Consider the following 19,984-nt stretch of genomic DNA (forward strand, 5'->3'; position numbering starts at 1 on the left):
GACCATACGTAGCATTTTACAGGATGGCTATGTTAGAGAGTTACAGTTCACATGTGGAAGGAGACAGAAACAAGGTAGGACACGACTTTCTAATTAATAAACATTAATGAAGAGAGCATTAATTAATTAGTTGACATTGCTTATTATGTGTGAAAGCTGAGTGCCAAGGTCAGGACCACAGTAATTTTGTACATGTTCATTTTTCATTCTGGTAAAGTTTTATTAAAGTTTTAGTGATTCTGTGAAATGTTGATGGATTTCCCCTCATCTTCATCCCCACAGCCACTACTCAGTTATAAACCAAAGCCTGGCACTTAAGATCCTTCATTACATCTAGTCCTACCTTACAGCTTCCTCTTCCATTTACTTATCTCCTTCCCATATGGGCTCTGACTACACTCAAATATATTAGTTGAGAATCTTTAAGTTACAAGTAACAGAAATCAACTGAAGTTAGTTAAGTCTCAAAGAGAGGTGTTAATAGAGGGATGTTGGGGTATCTCATGGAATTCAGGGCAGCGATACATTATAACAGTGGTCTGAGACCAGGATCTGAAACGCTTTGGAAAACCCAGGCAGTTTTCTCTCCATCTCTGACCTCTGCTTCTTGTGTTTTCTTCATTCTGGCTTTTCTTTTTTGTTTTCAACATCTAGTTGCAAATCACAGTTACCATCAGCTTTAGATTTTACATATATTCAGTTTCCATCACTCAGAGAAAAACTGTCTTCTCTTTCTCATTTATCTCAAAATCATGGGGAAGCTCTCTTACTGGCCCAGCTAGGTCAGGTGCCCACCGCTAAACAAGTCAACTGTAGGCAGAGATCTCAGCTTCTGTGGGAACCATGTGGATGGTGTGGTGGTGAATGGGGCGGGAGTGGGGGTGGGCTGAAGGGACAGGAGAGCAAAAGAAAGGGTTACTGTTCATAGCATTCCAGATCCTACTCACTCTTCAATGCTGGCTCATCAGATCAGAACTTTAGGACTGGAAAGGATCTAGGAACTCACCTAATTGAAACCTCTCTCTTTATAGATGAAGAAATGGAGACTCCCCTTCTTTAATTACTCACATCTTTTCACCTAAGTCATATTTTTGAGCATTTTTTCCTCTAAGTTTGTTAGCCTGGCTTTCCAAACACTTGCCCTTAATGGCTGAACATAGCTGCTTTTCGCCATGGTAAGAGTTTTACTTCTCAGATCTATTGCCCCAAGGAGGTCTTTCATAAATTATGCTTCAGAGCCTACCCACTGGCTTTGCCTTTTATCAGTGCTTATTCATGCATTCGATTTATCCCACAGGCACTTCTCCTTCTGTTGGTTATGTGAATGTTCTTCCCCTGAACTGTGTCCTTAGGCATAATTCTCTTCTCAAGCTAGACATTTTGTCTGATCTTGTTAACATCCCAACGCCTCTTACATCTACATCTATGTCTTACAAATCTCTCCTGAGTTCCAGGAGAAAACATTATGTTCAATATCCCACTGGATATCTCCACTTGGGTAACTCATAGTCACCTCAAAGTCAGTGTGTCCAAAACTCAACTCAGTTTTTTCAATAAAATCTGTATTCCTTAATCCAGGAAGTGGTATCACCACTCATCCAATTCTCCAGTTTAAACTTCTCCCTCTCATCCATCACATTTCCCAATCAGTCACCAGGTCCTATCCATTGTTTAGGATCTCTTCAGTTTATATCCTCTGCTGTATTCCCATTGTCAGTACTTTTTTTTTTTTTTTTGCGGTATGTGGGCCTCTCATTGTCGTGGCCTCTCCCGTTGCGAAGCACAGGCTCCGGACGCGCAGGCTCAGCAGCCATGGCTCACGGGCCCAGCCGCTCCGCGGCATGTGGGATCTTCCCAGACCGGGGCACGAACCCGTGTCCCCTGCATCGGCAGGCGGACTCTCAACCACTGCACCACCAGGGAAGCCCCATTGTCAGTACTTTAATCAGGCTCTTAGCATTTCCTAACTGCTTAAATAGATTCCCAAATATTTTTTCTATATCTAATCTGGACTCATCTCTCTATCGTCCCCACTGCTGCTAGAGTGGTCACACTAAAACATATAACTAATCAAATTATTGCTTGAAATCCCTCAATTGTTTCTTATAACTTGAAGCTAAATGTCAGATTCCTTAATAGCATACTTGGTATAGAGCACTGCCTATTTTTCTAGTAGTGGCTCCCAAATTTCCCCCCAAGCGTACTTCTCTCCAGCCATAAACATCTTATGGTCCTCCAAATATTCCATGCTATTTCATGGCTTCTGGTGATCAACTATGCTATTTTTTTCCTCCTTCTGCCTAACTTCTTTGTTAGCTCCTACTCATCCTCCCAGATTTAGTTTGTGTCACATCTTCAGGGAATACTACACAAAATCTATGAAGTTTTGGATGAACAACTGAAGGCTTGGCTGAATTTATTAAATAAATATTTAGGCCTTATCCTACAGGATTTTTGACTAGAGAGTGATAGCAAGGGATTTTAATTTTATAAAATTACTCTGGAATCACTATGGAGGACCATGGCTCAACATGAAGCAATAGCCAGGGCTATTCAACTTCAATTTGCTTCACACTGTTGCTTGCTACACTTCCTTCTTTTCTTACCCTTGCTACCATGGGTTTGCACCTAAAAAAAAAAAAATCATCAAATCCTTGCCTCAGGCTCTGTTTTCTTGAAGACTCTGGTTAAGACAAGCACACAGCCCCAGTTTGAGTAATCAGGGCCAATTGGACAATTTCTGGACTTATCTTTGAGGTATTAGGGAATGGACTTCCTTTTTTTCCACTGGACACAAATCTGGAAGACTGTGCCCTGGAAGCTACTGGCAGTGGAAGAGGAGGAAGACTACCTATAAATGCAAAAACACAGAGGAAACAGATCCAAGAAATGGAGAGAGGAAACTCAGTTCTGGTCTCACTGTTTGACATCTGGATCAAGCCTCACCTGAAGCTAGAGCTCCTGGGTTTTCAAACTGATAAATGAATAAACCCTAATTGATTCAAGAGTTCAAATGTCCTACATCTCAGGCTGCCTGTTTTAGCAGAAGCATGGCCCAGTCTTACATCCTTAACTCATTCCCAGCTCCCCCAACTTCCTAGCTTAGGGCTACCTTTTCTGGCTTTCTCCAACTAAGCAACGTCCTTTTCAACTACCAGAAACTGGTGTTTGGCTAAAGAGAGGCTGACCTTAATACTGGGAAGAGAAGATTCTCAAATACAGAATATTATCAGTGGGTTTCTCTTAAGCATATAAAAATTATGTCAATAATTGTTCTAGCACCTGTAAGGAACACAAACTTGAGCAAGATAAATTCCCTGCCCTTAGGTCTGATGCTCAAGAGCAGCACTGTCCAAGAGAAATATAATGTGAGCCACAACACAAATGCGAACCACATAAATAATTTAAAATTTTCTACCAGCCACATTAATACAATAAAAAGCAGTAAGTAAAATTAATTTAAAAAATATATTCCATTTGATACAATATATCCAAATACTACTATTTCAACATGTAATCAACATAAAAGTTATTAGTGAGTTAACTTTTTTTTTTACTAAATCTTCAAAATACAATATTTTATAGTTACAGCAGATGTCATTTTGGACTAGCCACATTTCAAATGCTTAAGAGCCACACGTACCTAGTGGCTACTGTGTTGGACAGTGAAGCTCTCGAGAGCATTCATATAGACTTACTTTTATCATATAAACACTTGAATGGAAGACTGTAATCAGTGTGATTTAGAGGTACAAATTCTACCCTCTGAAAGAGTAAGGAAAGTAAGATGGAAAGAGGAAAACAGACAATTTGTGTCTAACGGTATTTCCCATATTACAGATATCCCTGGAGGTGGAGGAACTAAATCAAAGGCTTTTGTATACAGATGGACCTTAAATGCCCCGACTTCTTATGATAGCCTTTTGGGGAAAGGGTAACGTTTTCTGAAATTTGAGAATGAAAGCTTTGGGGAACATCGTCCTGCTATCTTGGAAATTTCTTTTCCCCACAGCATGATCATTTCTGAATCGCTTCTGCTTCACTCCACCAATCAGCATTGCCCCCTCAAACTCCGTTTGAAGATAACAGGTCCATGTGTGAGAGGGTTGAGGAGGCGCTTTCGTGCATTGGGAATTGCGTCCTGCTGAAGGAAAGTTATACTTGGGAGGAGGCAGAAACCTCCAACCTCAATACAGCAATGCCCACCCATATTTCACTTGATGTGTAAGATTTCCCTCAACTTTCATATTTCCAGGAACAAGGACGTTTTCCTACACAACCACAAAATCATTTTCACACTCAGGATATTGATAATTGATTGATACTATTATCTAATATATGTCGCATTTAAATTCCCCCAACTGACCCAAAATTTCCTTTGTAGTTTTCTTCTTATTTAACTTTTTTTTTTTTTTTTTTTTTGGCCGTGCTGCGCTGCTTGCGGAATCTTAGTTCCCTGACCAGCGATTGAACCCAGGCGAGGGCAGTGAAAGCACTGGACCACCAGGGAACTCCCAACATTTTTGTATTTTTTTAAAAGAAATCGGGGAATTCCCTGGCAGTCCAGTAGTTAGGACTCGCTTTCACTGCTGGTGCTGGGGTTCAGTCCCTGGTGGGAGAACTAAGATCCGCAAGCTGCGAGGCCCAAAACTAAGTAAGTAAATAGATAGATAGATAGATAGATAAATAAATAAATAAATAAAATCTTTCCCTATTCTGAAGTCCAAAATGTATTTAGGCTTTTAATCCTCCTGGAATTGATATTTGTGATGAAGTGAGACAAGGGGTCTCATTTTATATTTTTTTCATAAGGATACCCAATTGTCTCAGAACCTTCATTGAAAAGACCATTTTTTTTCTCCATTGCTATGCGATACCACCTTTGTCACAAATCGTTTCCAAATATGTGATGACTGTTAAAAAAAAAAAAAGCAATGATTGTCATAAAAGTCAGACTAGTGGTTTTCTCAGGAAGGAGGCATGGGAGTGTATTTGGGAATGGCACGACACTATTTTTGCTCTACATGATGACATGTCTGTTCAATAATTATTATACTTATCCCTCTATTTCAGAATATAATTGTGTTATATTTCCCAATAAAGGGGTTAATTAAAAAGTAAGCAAATAGAAAAAAGAAATACATTGATGAGACGAGCGTCAGCATCTTCGAAAAGTGAGTTCGTGGTTGTTCTCTCACTGGGAAAGTTGGTGCGAGGTGCAAAGAAAGGCGTACAGAACCCAAGGTGGCAAAGCGCAGACGCAGCGCTAACGGGCAGAGGCCAAGTGCACCGCGGAAAGGGACATGCCCAGACCTTTCTCCTACACTGGCTTGGCAGTAGCCGGGAGCCGCCAGGGTGGGCGCTTCTTGGTCAGGTGACGGCGCAGTTCCGTCCCGAATGAACCCACACGCACAGCCAGCGGCCCACAAGGACGACCTCCGCAGAGGCGGATCCGCATCAGGACCCTCCTCCGCCCCGCAGCTAGCGGGATTCGCGTCTGAGCCGCAGACGCGCTAAGACTAAGCGGCGCAGCTGAGGCCTCCGGGAGGGGGTGGACCTTGAGCAGCCGCTGGGCATTCTGGGCCTGGTGTCCCGGAGGCTTTTGTGCGAAGCGCGAAACCAGAGGTCCTCTCCCTGACTTGCTCTTGCGAGTCCGGGGAAAGGGTCCGGGAGCGGTTCCGAGGCCGCGGCGGAGCCGGTGGAGTCCGGGGTTCCGAGGCATATCCCAGGTTAGGGGAAGGCCGGCGAATGCGGGTGGCGGGCTGAGGGGCTGCGTTTTGGAACTCAGGGATCTGTCCCCGTGGGTGCCGCGTCCCCCCAACCCCCTTTCTGGGTGGGAACGGCTCCGGGGCAGCGGCTTATCTCGTCTGTTCCTGTGGGTTCAGGACCTTTCGATCTTGGAAGACTCTGCTGTCGGCTGGGACCCCTTCCCAAGTCCAGCAGTCCTTTGCTCGCTCCTCCAGTACACTGTAGAGAGATGCTCAGTAAACTTTCGGGCATGCGTGGAACTCCCGGGGAGACAGTGGTTTTGGGGCCGGTGGGAAGGTCCCCGCTGAAGGCAGACTTTCTTGGAGCCCACACGTCCGGGCTGCACAGAGCAAGTCAGGATGTTGAGCGTTGAGCGTGAAGGCAGAGGCAGTTCCGCAGGCAGCAGGAACCCATCAGAGGGGAAAAACATCTGATCTGAGGTCTCTGCCCGAGCTTCTGGGCCGAAGTTGGGGCTGGAAGAGGAAACTGCTCTCGGAGCTCCTGGGGGACCTTCGTTATTGCTCACCCTTTTACTTGCAGGGAGCAGGGATTGGATCAAGTAACGGCATCCAGGGTATGGACAAAACGAAGAAGTCACGGAGAATTTGCCCTCGGAGCGAGGCAAGCTTCACGTAGGATCTGGGGTGGGCAACAGTCTGTGCAGAGTGGATCAGAGAGGAGGAAACGCCGCAATGTGAGGGACTGGTCAGGTGAGAAAGGACCAAAATTCTCTGTTCTAGCAAGGCCCAGAGTTGCTAATCTGGATTCTCCAATTGCAGACCTGGTCTTTCAGAGCTCTTTCCTCCTCCCCCAGCCTTATCATTTCAGCATTTTGCCTTTCCTGTGAGGAGGAAGATCAGCCAAATCCCAGGTGAGTAGAAGTTTCTTCTCTCCTAAAATGTAATTTGTCAGAGGGAATAGGGGTACTATCTCATCTCTCCCTTGAGAAGGAGAAGGAGATCCCCATTTGTTGAGTGCCAGTGTGTGTACTTTGCCATCACTCAGTTGTTTGGGTAGCTGAGTATGGTTGGAAGGAGTACTCTAATTTTAAAGATGTGTCAGTAGCCTCAGGAAAACTGCAAACTTGGCCAAGAATACTCATAAGGCAAGTAGCATACTAAATACTATTGACCTACTCAGGTTCAGAATCCAGATCTGTAGGACCCCCAGACTCTTGACAGCATGCTGGTGTTTCCCAAACATCTCATTCACTTACCACCTATTTCTACCATACCTATGTACCACATGTATTGTTAGTCTCATAGTTTTAATTTTTTACTTACATTTATTTAAAAAATCAAACTTGTGCTTAGAAACACTACATATGAAATTATGCGTTTGAAGAACACTCTAAGCTTTATATTTATTCTAAGATGTTGATCCATGTACCATGTAAAATCCTGTCAAAAAGATACAAACTGAATTTTGGGACAAAGTGCACTGCATCATGCCCTTGCCTGGATTTTTTCTGCATAGGAAAGTCCAAGCAGCACACTGAGTCTAAATTGTCCATCTCCAGTGTATTGTTTTTTCCTTTTAGGTAAATAATTCCACAAAGAATGCTCTCCTTTTGTGTCTTCTTTTTTTTTTTTAATATAAATTTATTTATTTATTTATTTTTGGCTGTGTTGGGTCTTGTTGCTGCACACAGGCTTTCTCTAGTTGCGATGAGCAGGGCTACTCTTTGTTGCAGTGCATGGGCTTCTCATTGCGGTGGCTTCTCTTGTTGCAGAGCACAGGCTCTAGGTGCGCGGGCTTCAGTAGATGCAGCCTGTGAGCTCAGTAGTTGTGGCTCGTGGGCTCTAGAGCGCAGGCTTAGTAGTTGTGGCGCATGGGCTTAGTTGCTCCACGGCATGTGGGATCTTCCTGGACCAGGGCTCGAACCCATGTCCCTTGCATTGGCAGGGGGATTCTTCACCACTGCGCCACCAGGGAAGTCCCCTGTGTCTTCTTTACAAACATTTCACTTACCTGTTAAGAGCTACCCTGTTTTGAGTGTTGTATGTAAAACAAGTAGGAAGTCCATACATTTCAGGGGCTTATGCTCTCTTTGGGGAGTTAATAGATACATATGAAATAATTGAAACCAGTACTGTCCAATAGAACTTTGTATGACAGGAAAGTGTTCTATATCTGTGCCTTATAATGTGGTACCCACCAACCACATGTAGCTACTGAGCACTTGAAATGTGCCTAATTTTATTTAATTTTAATTAAATTTAAATAGCTGCATGTGACTGGTGGCTACATATTGGACAGCCCAGGACTGGGTATTTGAAGTAAACTATTTTCAAGGTCAGTCGATTTGGATTTAGTGCCCTCCCCTGCAGAGGGATGGGGGTAGGGGGCAACCCGAAGTATATGTGTTAATTGCCATTTAACTTTTGTTTCTTGGTGGAGGGTAAAGATTCTCTCCCAGTTTCAGGGACTTCATAGTCCAAATAGCATTACTCATTTTGTATAAATTTATTTATTTATTTATTTTTGGCTGCCTTGGGTCTTCGTTGCTGCGCACGGGCTTTCTCTAGTTGTGGTGCACAGGCTTCTCATTGCAGTGGCTTCTCTTGTTGCAGAGCACGGGCTCTAGGCGCATGGCCTTCAGTAATTGTGGCACGTGGGCTCAGTAGTTGTGGTTCGCGGGCTCTAGAGAGCAAGCTCAGTAGTTGTGGCCCATGGGCTTAGTTGCTCCGCGGCATGTGGGATCTTCCCGGACCAGGGCTCGAACCCGTGTCCCCTGAATTGGCAGGCGGATTCTTAACCACTGCGCCATCAGGGAAGTCCAACATTACTTATTTTGAAAGTATCATCAGCTAAGGCACATTTATAGTTTAAGACACTTGTGCAACGTGCAGCTTCTGTGTTTTATTACTGTTGAAATATCCTATAAAGCAATAACTTTATAGGATATACCCAGAAGTCTTAGCATCATATTACTTTGGTTCATTGCAAATAACTTGTTTTCCAGCTATCTGTGTTTTCCTTCATTAGGGACATTTAGACTATTTAAAAATTAGTTAAGTACAATGATAACTAATATTAATACCATTTTCAAGGTATCAGTTGTTTTTAAGTTTTTAACATGGGACTTGGTACATACTGCTCTTTCATTGCTCCTTAGAGTAGCAAGGAGGAAGCTTCGCTCATAGTTTTTACCTCAATCAGCTTAAATTCTGTGTCAAGTTATTTTCCTGTCACCCAAAGTCAAAATACTAGTGGGCTGCTCATACCTTGTTTTGTTTTGTTTTGTTTTGTTTTGTTTTGTTTTGTTTTGTTTTGTATGCAGGGTTAGATATGTGAAGTAAGAAGGAAGGCTTAAAAAGAGTATCTTCACAAAATAATTTGCCTAGTTTCTTTTTTTTTTTTTGCGGTACACGGGCCTCTCCCATTGCAGAGCACAGGCTCCAGACGCGCAGGCTCAGTGGCCATGGCTCACGGACCCAGCCGCTCTGTGGCATGTGGGATCTTCCCGGACTGGGGCACGAACCTGTGTCCCCTGCATGGGCAGGCGGACTCTCAACCACTGCGCCACCAGGGAAGCCCTCGTTTTTTTTTTAGTATTTTAATTTTATTGGAGTGTAGTTTTTTTTTTTTACATTTATTTATTTATTTGGTTGCGCTGGGTCTTAGTTGCAGCAGGTGGGCTCCTTAGCTGTGGCTTACCAGCTCCTTAGTTGTGGCATACAAACTCTTAGTTGCAGCATGCATATGGGATCTAGTTTCCTGACCAGGGATTGAACCCAGGCCCCCTGCATTGGGAGCACGGAGTCTTAACCACTGCACCATCAGGGAAGTCCCTTTATTGGAGTATAGCTGATTTACAATGTTGTGTTAGTTTCAGGTGTACGGTAAAGTAATTCATATACATATACATATATTCATTCTTTTGTAGATTCTTTTTTCATATAGGTTATCACAGAATATTGGGTAGAGCTCCCTGTGCTATACAGTAGGTCCTTGTTGGTTATCTAAATATCTTATATATAGTAGTGTACATGTGCTCACCCCAAGCTCCTGATTTATCCCTCCCTCCTATTAGTTTTTTTTTTCCTGACCAGGGATTGAACCTGGCCCACGGTAGTGAAAGCCCGGAGTCCTAACTGCTAGGCCACCAGGGAACTCCCCTATTTTCTTAAGATTAAAAATACTTGAGAGACAAAACAATCAAACATAATGTATGGTCTTTGTTTCCTGGTTTAACGAAAAGCTATCCAAATGTTTTTTAGGGCAGCTGAGGAAATTTGAATATGGACTGGAGTATTAGGGAATTATTAATTTTGGTAGATATGATAATATTGTAGTTAATATAGGAGGCTTCTTTGGAAATGTATGTGAAGCATTTGTATTTGAAGCATGATGATTTCTGTAATTTATTTTAAAATAGTTAGGCTAAAAAAAAACACCTGAAAGAAGCAAACACAGCAACGTGTCAACAGTTATTTATCTAGATTGTGTTCATTGTTCTATTCTGTCTCCTGTGCTTGTGAAATGGTTTGCTGTAAAAAGGGAGAGTATTTGTCCCTCAGTAGAGTAGTGAGATATTGGGTGTGAAGCACTTGGCTCAGTGTCTAGCATGCAATAACTGTGCAATAAATATTCACTATTATTTATAGCAAAATACAGTAATATTTTAAGAGTTTTCACTGACATATTTTCCATCATAAGCTAATTTCTTGTGGAGGGAGAAAATAAACTTAGTGGGAAACACCAATTTCTATAGTGTTAGGAGGAATTTATACAGTCAGTAAAGGTAAAGTAAAACCCACCAAGAGCTTTTTCTTCTTGTCATTTTCTTAATATATCTCAAACACAAAAAACAACTGATTTCCACATGTTGCTGTGAATATCCTCTCTCGTTACTTCATGCTATTACTTCATGAGTAGATCTGTTTGTATTTATCTGTAGTTAGTCTTTGAATTTTGCCGCACTACGTTTCTGAGAACTACATTTATTTATTTATTTATTTATTTATTTTATTTTTTTGCGGTACGCGGGCCTCTCACTGTTGTGGCCTCTCCCGTTGCGGAGCACAGGCTCCGGACGCGCAGGCTCAGCGGCCATGGCTCACGGGCCCAGCCGCCCCGCGGCACGTGGGATCTTCGCGGACTGGAGCACGAACCCGTGTCCCCTGCATTGGCAGGCGGACTCCCAACCACTGCGCCACCAGGGAAGCCCGAGAACTACATTTAAAAACAGTCATTGTAGAGCTGATTTTTCTCAAGGAACAGTTTGTTATTGAGATTTATTTTCCTAGTCAAGGACTTTGTATCAAAAGAATTGTAGAAGTGGTCCATGGTAAACTGGCAAACATTGCTCCAACATTTACACTGATCTACATTCACTTAAAAAATGAAATAATGTCCCAAGTCAGTAGAATTTTGAAGGAAAAAAGGCAAACCTCAAATTTCCTTTTAAATGAAGAAACTGAGGACAAAGTAGGTGATTTGCTTAAAGTCACATATGGTATGTTAGTACCAGATTCAGTAATAAAACTTAAGTTTTATTTTGCCCTTAAAAATTTTTGCCAAGTATTCATATATGGATGATACAATGAGTCTTACTGTTGTAAATTGTACCCGTAGTACAACTCTATAGCATTACTAATTGGTCATAAGTAAATAAGCATCTTTAAAGACTGTATATAAATAATTAGTCGTGATTCTTTTTTACCTCATTGGAATTTGAAAGTGCTTTTGAGAAATTTTTCATTTGGGTAATGCATTTCTTTAACATGATATGCACGGCCTTTGCCCAATCCAGAGCTGTGCCATGGCAGAGACTAGGGAAGAGGAGACGGTGTCAGCAGAGGCCTCAGGGTTCTCAGACATGAGTGACTCAGAGTTTCTGGACCTGGAGGATACACAAGAGTCAAGTACTTCACCTAACAAGCCTGGCCCTTCTTCTGAGCTCCCTGGGAAGGATGGCGAGCTCATAAGCTTACCAAAGTGGAAAAGAGGATTGGATGTCTTGTCACCTATGGAACGATTCCATCTTAAATATTTGTATGTCACTGACCTGTCTACTCAGAACTGGTGTGAACAGCAAATGGTATATGGGAAGGAGCTTCCTGGTTTCTTGACACCTGAGAAGTCAGCTGTTTTGGACACTGGTGCCAGCATCCACCTAGCTAGAGAACTAGAAGTTCATGATCTTGTGACTCTCCCCATCACCTCTAAAGAAGATGCTTGGGCAATTAAGTTTCTGAACATATTATCAATGATTCCTACCCTGCAGTCAGAAGGGCGCATCAGAGAGTTTCCAGTGTTTGGAGAAGTGGAGGGTGTGCTTCTTGTTGGAGTGATTGATGAGCTGCACTATACAGCCAGGGGGGAACTGGAACTGGCTGAACTCAAGACACGCAGGCACCCTGTGCTCCCTCCGGATGCTCAGAGAAAAAAAGACTGTTTTCAGGTCAGCCTGTACAAATACATCTTTGATGCCATGGTACAAGGGAAAGTGACCACTGCTAGCCTAAGCCACCACACAAAATTGCATCCAGAAAAGCCACTGGGACCTTCAGTGCTGAGGCATGCCCGGCAGGGAGGCTTCTCTGTGAAGTCCTTGGGTGACCTCATGGAGCTGGTCTTCTTGTCTCTAACACTGTCTGACCTCCCAGTTATTGATATCCTGAAGATTGAGTATATCCACCAAGAGACTGCCACTGTGCTGGGTACAGAGATAGTGGCCTTTGAAGAGACAGAGGTGAGAAACAAAGTGCAGCACTATATGGCCTACTGGATGGGCCACCGAGAGCCTCAAGGGGTTGATGTGGAGGAGGCTTGGAAATGTCGGACATGCAACTATGCAGATATCTGTGAGTGGAGGAAGAATGGTGGGTTGCCCAACTCCATGCTAGAGCCGCAAGCCAAAAAAGCCAAATGAACGGAAGATAGACTTTCAGGAACTTTGATCTTTCCTGCTCCTAATGTACTCAGCAGAGTGAAAGAGGACTAGTCTCTGAGCTTGACTTCCATGAAGAGTGTTCTTATTTTGGTTCTTTTCATATTTCCTCAGCCTCTTACCACACAAATCCAGGACCAAGGCTCAGGGAGAGATCTGGGATTATACTGTCCCAGGAGCTTCGCCATAGGTTGCCAAGAAGACAGATGCTTATCATAGCTGGAGCAAGGTATCCTTCAGCAATCATTGCTTTCCTAAGAAGATTCTTCAGTTTCTTTTAAGTCTCTTCCCTATTTTTTCTCAATCAGGGTTTCTACATTTTATATAATGAAATAAAATGAAACACTGTCCAGGTTGGTTGAACTGGTTCTTTTCATAATCTCAGCCCTTCAAAGAGGACCCCCAGAATAGTTTGTGTGCATGTTATTCCAAGCCTTTAAGTACATACATAAACATATTTCTGAAGTAGTGGAATGAGCAGAGCAGGAATTTAAAAGAAGCCTAATACATATGCCCAAAGAAATAAGGAAAAATGAAGCAGGAACAGGAAGTCATAAAAAATGAAAATAGTAAATATGATATTAATATTTACAAAATAATGAATACATGAGTGGAAGCTTGTATTACCTTCAACCCCAGAGGTACCCATCATCTCCTACTCTAAGACCAGAGCATAAGTGATGCCCTGGAATTAGACAGACCTGGACTGTATTCTTTACTAGCTTGGGACCTTGGGAAAGTTTCTAAGCCTTTTCTGAGCCTCAGTTTTCCAATATGGAAAATGGAGTGATGGTAATTATACTCACCTCATAGAGTTATTATGAGGATTAAATGAGATGATGCATGCAGAGAGCTTAGGACAGTACTCAACACAGCAGAATCATTCGATGATTCAGTATATGGATGGCGCTGCTGCTACTGCTGCTGCTGCTGCTGCTGATAATAATGAAGATAATGTTGATGATAGTGTAAGTTGTTTCTAGTCCTTTGCTTCATTCATCTCTGTTTTTCCATTGAGCAACATTCTCAAATATTTTGGTCTCAGATCCTTTGCATGCTTAAAAATTATTGACGATACCAAAGACATATTGTTTATGTTGGTTTTATCAATGATATTTACTGTAGGTCAAAACTGAGACTCTAGGGCTTCCCTGGTGGCGCAGTGGTTGAGAGTCCGCCTGCCGATGCAGGGGACACGGGTTCGTGCCCCGGTCTGGGAAGATCCCACATGCTGCGGAGCAGCTAGGCCCATGAGCCATGGCCGCTGAGCCTGCGCGTCCGGAGCCTGGGCTCCGCAACGGGAGAGACCACAGCAGTGAGAGGCCCGCGTACCACAATAAACAAACAAACAAACAAAAACCCCCATAATACATTAAGTAACATGTGACACTCACACACTGTACAATCCAGCAATACCATTCCTGAGTATACGCTAAGAGAAACTCTTATACATGTACAACAGGGAATATTAACAAGAGCTTTGTAACACTTTCACACTAGCAAAACCTAAACCTAGAAGCTGCCTAGGTGCATATCATTGGAAGAGTAGGATGATGTGGTACGGCAGCCAAAACACATGAGCTACAATGACATGCAACCATGTGGATGAAAATTAGCACACAGTATTAAGTGAAAAAGTAAGTCCCCAAAGGTTACATATGGCATGATATTCTGTTTATAAAGTGAAAAACAACAAAGTAAAAACATTTTAAGATATTTAAAGATAATGAAGAGGAATCTCAGTGCATCTTAGAGGAATCTCAGTGGAGCCCTTAACTGCAGGCATCTCCAACAAGACCAGAGGAAAGAATGATATGGACATCACCTGGAAGGAGTAGGCTTATTTACGGACACACTCCTGGAGAATTTGCAGAAGTAGATAGAAGGAGAGGAGTTGGCAGGGGTGGGGTTTCTATACTAACTAGAAGGCCAAGAGCCAGCAGAACACGGTGAATATTGTTAGCATAGCTGCATGTTATACCTGAACTGGTAAAACCTGGACATTTATAGGAGTTACAGTAGGCTACCTCTGGAGGCCTTCTGAGCTACACATACTCTTTTCTTATTGGAGAGTGGGAATCTTGTAATAACTCTTCCCATTTACTGAGGGAGTATTCTGTCCCAGGCACTGTGCTAAGCACTTTTTATGATTAAATCTATGTATCCATTACTATCCCTGATGAGGGAACCGAAGCTTAGAAGGGTTATAAAACTTGCCCAAGGTCACACAGTTTGAAAGTGGTTGACTCCAGCCTAGATTGTCTGACTGCGGTGCTTATGCTCTTAACTATTACACTATAAATTTTTCTTGCTGTGTTAAGCTGCCTACACTGTACGTCATTATAGGCCCTAAGAAGTTTGGACTCAAATTTGGGGCATGGTAAACTGAACCTTATGAGATAAATAGTATTAAGCTAATAGTCTTCAAAAAAAGAACTTGCTCAGGCCTCTGTAGCATCATCTTAGTTATATTAGAATCTTTAAGAAGAGGAAAAAGAGAAAATCAGTTGGTTTTAGACAGTGACTAATTTAATAGAATTTAGTCAGAATTCTGTAATTCCTTGAGCTTTCAAATACTTATTTTATTTTTTAATTTGGCCATGACACAGCCCATTTATTTATTTATTTATTTATTATTTTAAAAAATTTTATTTATTTTTGGCTGTGTTGGGTCTTTGTTGCTGCGCACTGGCTTTTTCCTAGTTGTGGCGAGTGGGGGCTGCTCTTCGTTGCGGAGTGTGGGCTTCTCATTGCCGTGGCTTCTCTCACTGCGGAGCAAGGGCTCTAGGCGTGCGGGCTTCAGCAGTTGCAGCACGCGGGCTTAGTAGTTGTGGCGTGCGGGCTCTAGGGTGCATGGGCTTCAGTAGTTGTGGCGCGCTGGCTTTAGAGTGCAGGCTCAGTAGTTGTGGCACACGGGCTTAGTTGCTCCTTGGTATGTGGGATCTTCCCGGAACAGGGATCGAACCTGTGTCTCCTGCGTTGGCAGGCAGATTCTTAACCATTGCACCACCAGAGAAGTCCACAAATCCTTATTTTAAATTAACACCTTTCGGTCATCACTTTATGGTTTCTCACAGAGTAGTTGAGGCATCTGTAGTTGGGGTCACCCCAGGATCACTGATGCTGTTCTCTACAAGAGATGCTTCCCTGGTTTGCAGCTGCCGCATATCTCATAATGTCATCTCTCCCATGTATGTATCATACAGTATGATGTGATATAAAGTTGATACGATTCTTCAAGATATTTTTATGGATGTATCAACATATATTTATATGAACTCTGCTGAGGTGTCTGACTCCAAATTATGAACCTCTTGGATGTTTGTTCAGTGGGTGGGTAAATGAAAAGAGATGTCACAATGAAGCTATTTCTTGATTTTAAAAAAAGCAAAAAAACTTGCTTCTTGGGCCAGAGGATGGGTTAAGTACCTAAATTAGGATTAGGTCCAACTGTTCATAATAGAAATTGCCAAAACAATAGTGGTTAAACAAAATAGAAATGGATTTCTTTCATGAAAAAGAACCCTAGATATAGTTAGTCTAGGTCATGGTGTCCGGAGCCCAAGTTCCTTCTCTCTTGTTTCTCTAAAACCAATAAGTGTCTTCCTACTTCATAGTCCAAAATGGCTGCCCAAACTCTAGTCACCTATACACATTCAGCATAAAGCTGAAATAGGAAAAGGGTATTATTTTAAGGACACTTCATAAATTTGCAGCACTGACATCCCACTGGCCAAAATTTGGTCACTACAAGGGAGGTTGGGATATGTAATTTTTATTCTGGGAAAGCATATGTGCAGACAAAAATTGGAGAGTCTATGAACTGCAAAAACCAGAGAATGGATATTGAGTGACAGCTTGCCATCTCAGCCACACTGACATTTTTCAGTAACAGAGCTTGCACTTTTTGCCTTGCTAAGGACCCAACACTCTTGGAGGAAAAGAGGAAGATGTGAACATGACACCTCCACCATCCATCTTCAGAAATTTTCATCTTCCCCAGCTGAAATTACTCCCTATCCATTAAACATGAGCTCCCCATTCCTCCCTCCCTTCATCTCCTGGCAGTCACTATACTACTTCCTGTCTCTATGAGTCTGACCACTCTAGGTGCCTCAGATAAGTGGAATCATACAGTATTTGTCCTTTTGTGACTGGCTTATTTCACTTAGCTTAACATCTTCAAGTTACATCCATGTTATAGCCTGTGTCAGAATCTCCTTCCTTTTTAAGACTGAATAATATTCTATTGTGTCAATATCTTTTAAAAGTGAGTGGGAGCAAAGTATTCCAGAGGAGGAGCTGACTTGGTAAAAGTTCATGTGTTGCAGAATGATTTATCTCAGGTGGATCTGAAATTGGATCTATTGTAGTGGTGTCACGATCCACCAGGTTGTATCAGATCCTCAAATGTGGAAGCAAAAAATGCAGAGTGGTCCTGCTGGCATGGCAGAAAGAAGGGGCTCCAAGCCCTGGAGGTCTGGATGAAGTGAAAAATGAGCTGTATTGAATTCCAGGTCAGTATCCTAGGAATATTGATTAGGCCCATAAGCAGAATCTGTGCCTGTGGACCTCAAGTAAGCTAAGAATCGTTATCCTAGCCTCGGTTTCTCCAGTTCCACTGAACTTCACTTCTGCTGTCCTTCAGTAATGTCTCCAATAAACACAACATTCATTGGATATCTTTATTGAGAGCATCTTCTTCCAGTCTGTGGCTTACCTTTTTATTCTGTCATGGTATCTTTTGATGAGTAAAATTTTACTGAAGACCAGTTTCAGTGTTTCATTAGTGCTTTTTTGTATCTCATTTAAGATATATTTTCCTACTTCAACACACCTTGTTTCTTTTACTTATCAATTTATTTTGGAGTTGTTTCATATTAGTATTTATAGTTTATCTCCTTCCTTTCAGTGGCCGCAAAGAATTCCATTGTAAAGATATAATACTACTGTTTATCTAATCAGTCCTCTATTTACATCCACTTAGGCTATTTCCTATCTTTTCCTACTACAAACACTATAATAATATATAAAGTAGAAAGGAAATGTTGCTCTCACATATACACCTATTAATCCTGAATCCCAAAATAACTATCGATTGGAAGTTGATAAGGTTCTTCAAGATATTTTTATGGATGTATCAACATATATTTAAATATAAAACAAATATGTGTATATTGGGGTGTATGTGATTAGACACAAAAAATCCTCTATAACATGCTTGTTTCAGTCAAGTTTTATCATGGATAGTGTCATATCTGGATAATTCATGGATAGTGTCGTATCTGGATAATACAGTATTTCACTGGATAGGTGTAATATAAATCATCACTTAATTATCCCTTCCCAGTGGGCACATACAGGGATAGATATAGACAAATAAATGCACAGCCTATATATAAACATTGATATTGTAAATATTTTTCTGATTTTCCTCCTTATTCCAAGGCCTAGAAATTTTGGGATATAAGGCTGCACAATTAAAATATATCTGGACAACATTGTAAATCAACTATACTTCAATTTAAAATAAATAAATAAATAAATAAGATCCACATTGCCCTGCAATATTATACCGTTTAGACTTCAGGATTCCCCAGAGCAAGGCTCTTTTGTATGTATCATTATATTATCATCATATGACATAATATAATAACTCAAATTATTTGTGAGAAAGAAGTACATAAAAGTGTATATTCTTCCACACCCAAACACTAGTATTATAATTCTTTTTAAATGATGCCAATCTGAGATAATTGATATCTTAGCCTTAATATTTTATTTATTTATTTATTTACTTACTTATTTATTTTTGGCTGCATTGGGTCTTCGTTGCTGCGCACGGGCTTTCTCTAGTTGTGGCGAGCAGGGGCTACTCTTGGTTGCGGTACATGGGCTTCTCACTGCGGTGGCTTCTCTTGTTGAGGAGCATGGGCTCTAAGCTTGCAGGCTTCAGTACTTGCGGTGCACAGGCTTAGTTGCTCCGTGGCATGTGGGATCGGATCAGGGCTCGAACCCGTGTCCCCTGCATTGATATTGTAAATATTTTTCTGAAGGTGGATTCTTAACCACTGTGCCACCAGGGAAGTCCAGCCTTAATATTTTAATTTGCACTACTCAGATAATCTAGGAAGATGAGTATCTGTCCTTTATTTGTTGATAATTTGTACTTCTTTTATGAATTGCTCATATTCACTGCCCATTTTCTTTCTTTTTTTTTTTTTTGGCCACCCTGCATGGCATGCGGGATCTTAGTTCCCCGACCAGGTATGGAACCCGTGCCTGCTGCAGTGGAAGTGCAGAGTCCTAACCACTGGACCGCAAGGGAAGTCTACTGCCCTTTTTTTTTTTTCACTGCCCATTTTTAAAGGAGATTTTAGTCTTTTTAAATGATTCTTAAAATACAGTTTATTGCATGTCTTTAAATTTCCTTTATGGTGGATTTTTCTGATTAAATAATACATGTTCATTATTTAAAAATCCAAAAAAATACATTAAAATGTAAGGAAGAAAGTACTCTCTTTAAAGTTTTTCAACTGTTATTTCTTTGGTTATTGCTTCTCTGTCTTATTTTCTCTTTATGGAATACTTTTATGTGTATTTCTATTATATATACTTTCTATGTCTCCTAATTTTTTCTTATTGTTTTATTCTCTTTGTCATTTTCTCTTAATACTGAGAAAATTGTTTGTTCTGGTCTTCAACTTCTTCAACTTAGAAAATATTTCTTTGAGTATTATCTCTCTATTCTCTTGTCTCCTTCTGAACTACTTTGATATGTACACTAAATTTCCTTGACCTGCCTTCTATATCTGTTATCTTTCTCTCTTATTTTACTCTTTTTATTTTTTATCTTTACATTCTAAGAATTCTTTGAACTGGTTATGTAGTTAACTAATTAAGATTCCTGAATTTTTCCAGCATTGAAGTTTTTGGTTCAGTGATTTTATTTTTCATGTCCCCAAATTTCACTGTTCTCTGATTTTCACCTCTTCCACCAGGGAATAAATGTTTTAAGCATAGCAAATGTGGTAGATGCTTCACCTGAGTATTGAGCCCATAAGAAAGTCCACACAAACCATTTATTTATTTAAAATTTACTTATTTTATTTTTGGCTGCGTTGGGTCTTTGTTGCTGCCCGCGGGCTTTCTCTAGTTGCAGCAAGCAGGGGCTACTGTTGTGGTGCGTGGGCTTATCATTGCAGTGGCTTCTCTTGTTGTGGAGCACAGGCTCTAGGCGTGCGGGCTTCAGTAGTTGTGGCACGTGGGCTCAGTAGTTGTGGCTTGTGGGCTCTAGAGCGCAGGCTCAGTAGTTGTGGTGCAACGGGCTTAGTTGCT

At 41.5% G+C, this 19,984-nt stretch overlaps 2 protein-coding genes across 4 annotated transcripts in view; both read left to right on the plus strand.

Annotated features, from left to right (window-relative positions):
* Positions 1–6,367: 6,367 nt before the first annotated feature.
* Positions 6,368–12,996, plus strand: EXO5 (exonuclease 5). 3 transcript variants are annotated; one of them, XM_060089602.1, is made up of 3 exons: positions 6,369–6,458; positions 6,563–6,619; positions 11,507–12,996. In XM_060089602.1, the coding sequence occupies exon 3, from the start codon at positions 11,516–11,518 to the stop codon at positions 12,626–12,628; it is 1,113 nt and encodes a 370-aa protein (XP_059945585.1). In that variant the 5' UTR covers positions 6,369–6,458; positions 6,563–6,619; positions 11,507–11,515; the 3' UTR covers positions 12,629–12,996. The 3 variants fall into 3 exon arrangements, with proteins under 3 accessions (XP_059945586.1, XP_059945585.1, XP_059945584.1); XM_060089603.1 differs by lacking the exon at positions 6,563–6,619 and having other exon boundaries at positions 6,368–6,458; XM_060089601.1 differs by lacking the exon at positions 6,369–6,458 and having other exon boundaries at positions 6,530–6,619.
* The window catches only part of ZNF684 (zinc finger protein 684), a 57,000-nt gene continuing 43,581 nt past the window's right edge, over positions 6,566–19,984 (plus strand). The window contains exon 1 of the mRNA XM_060089596.1: positions 6,566–6,619. The gene's annotated coding sequence lies outside the window, so the exon portion shown is untranslated. The remainder of the gene's footprint in view (positions 6,620–19,984) is intronic.

The sequence above is a fragment of the Mesoplodon densirostris genome, chromosome 2 (genome assembly GCF_025265405.1).
Source record: "Mesoplodon densirostris isolate mMesDen1 chromosome 2, mMesDen1 primary haplotype, whole genome shotgun sequence".
NCBI lineage: Eukaryota > Metazoa > Chordata > Mammalia > Artiodactyla > Ziphiidae > Mesoplodon > Mesoplodon densirostris.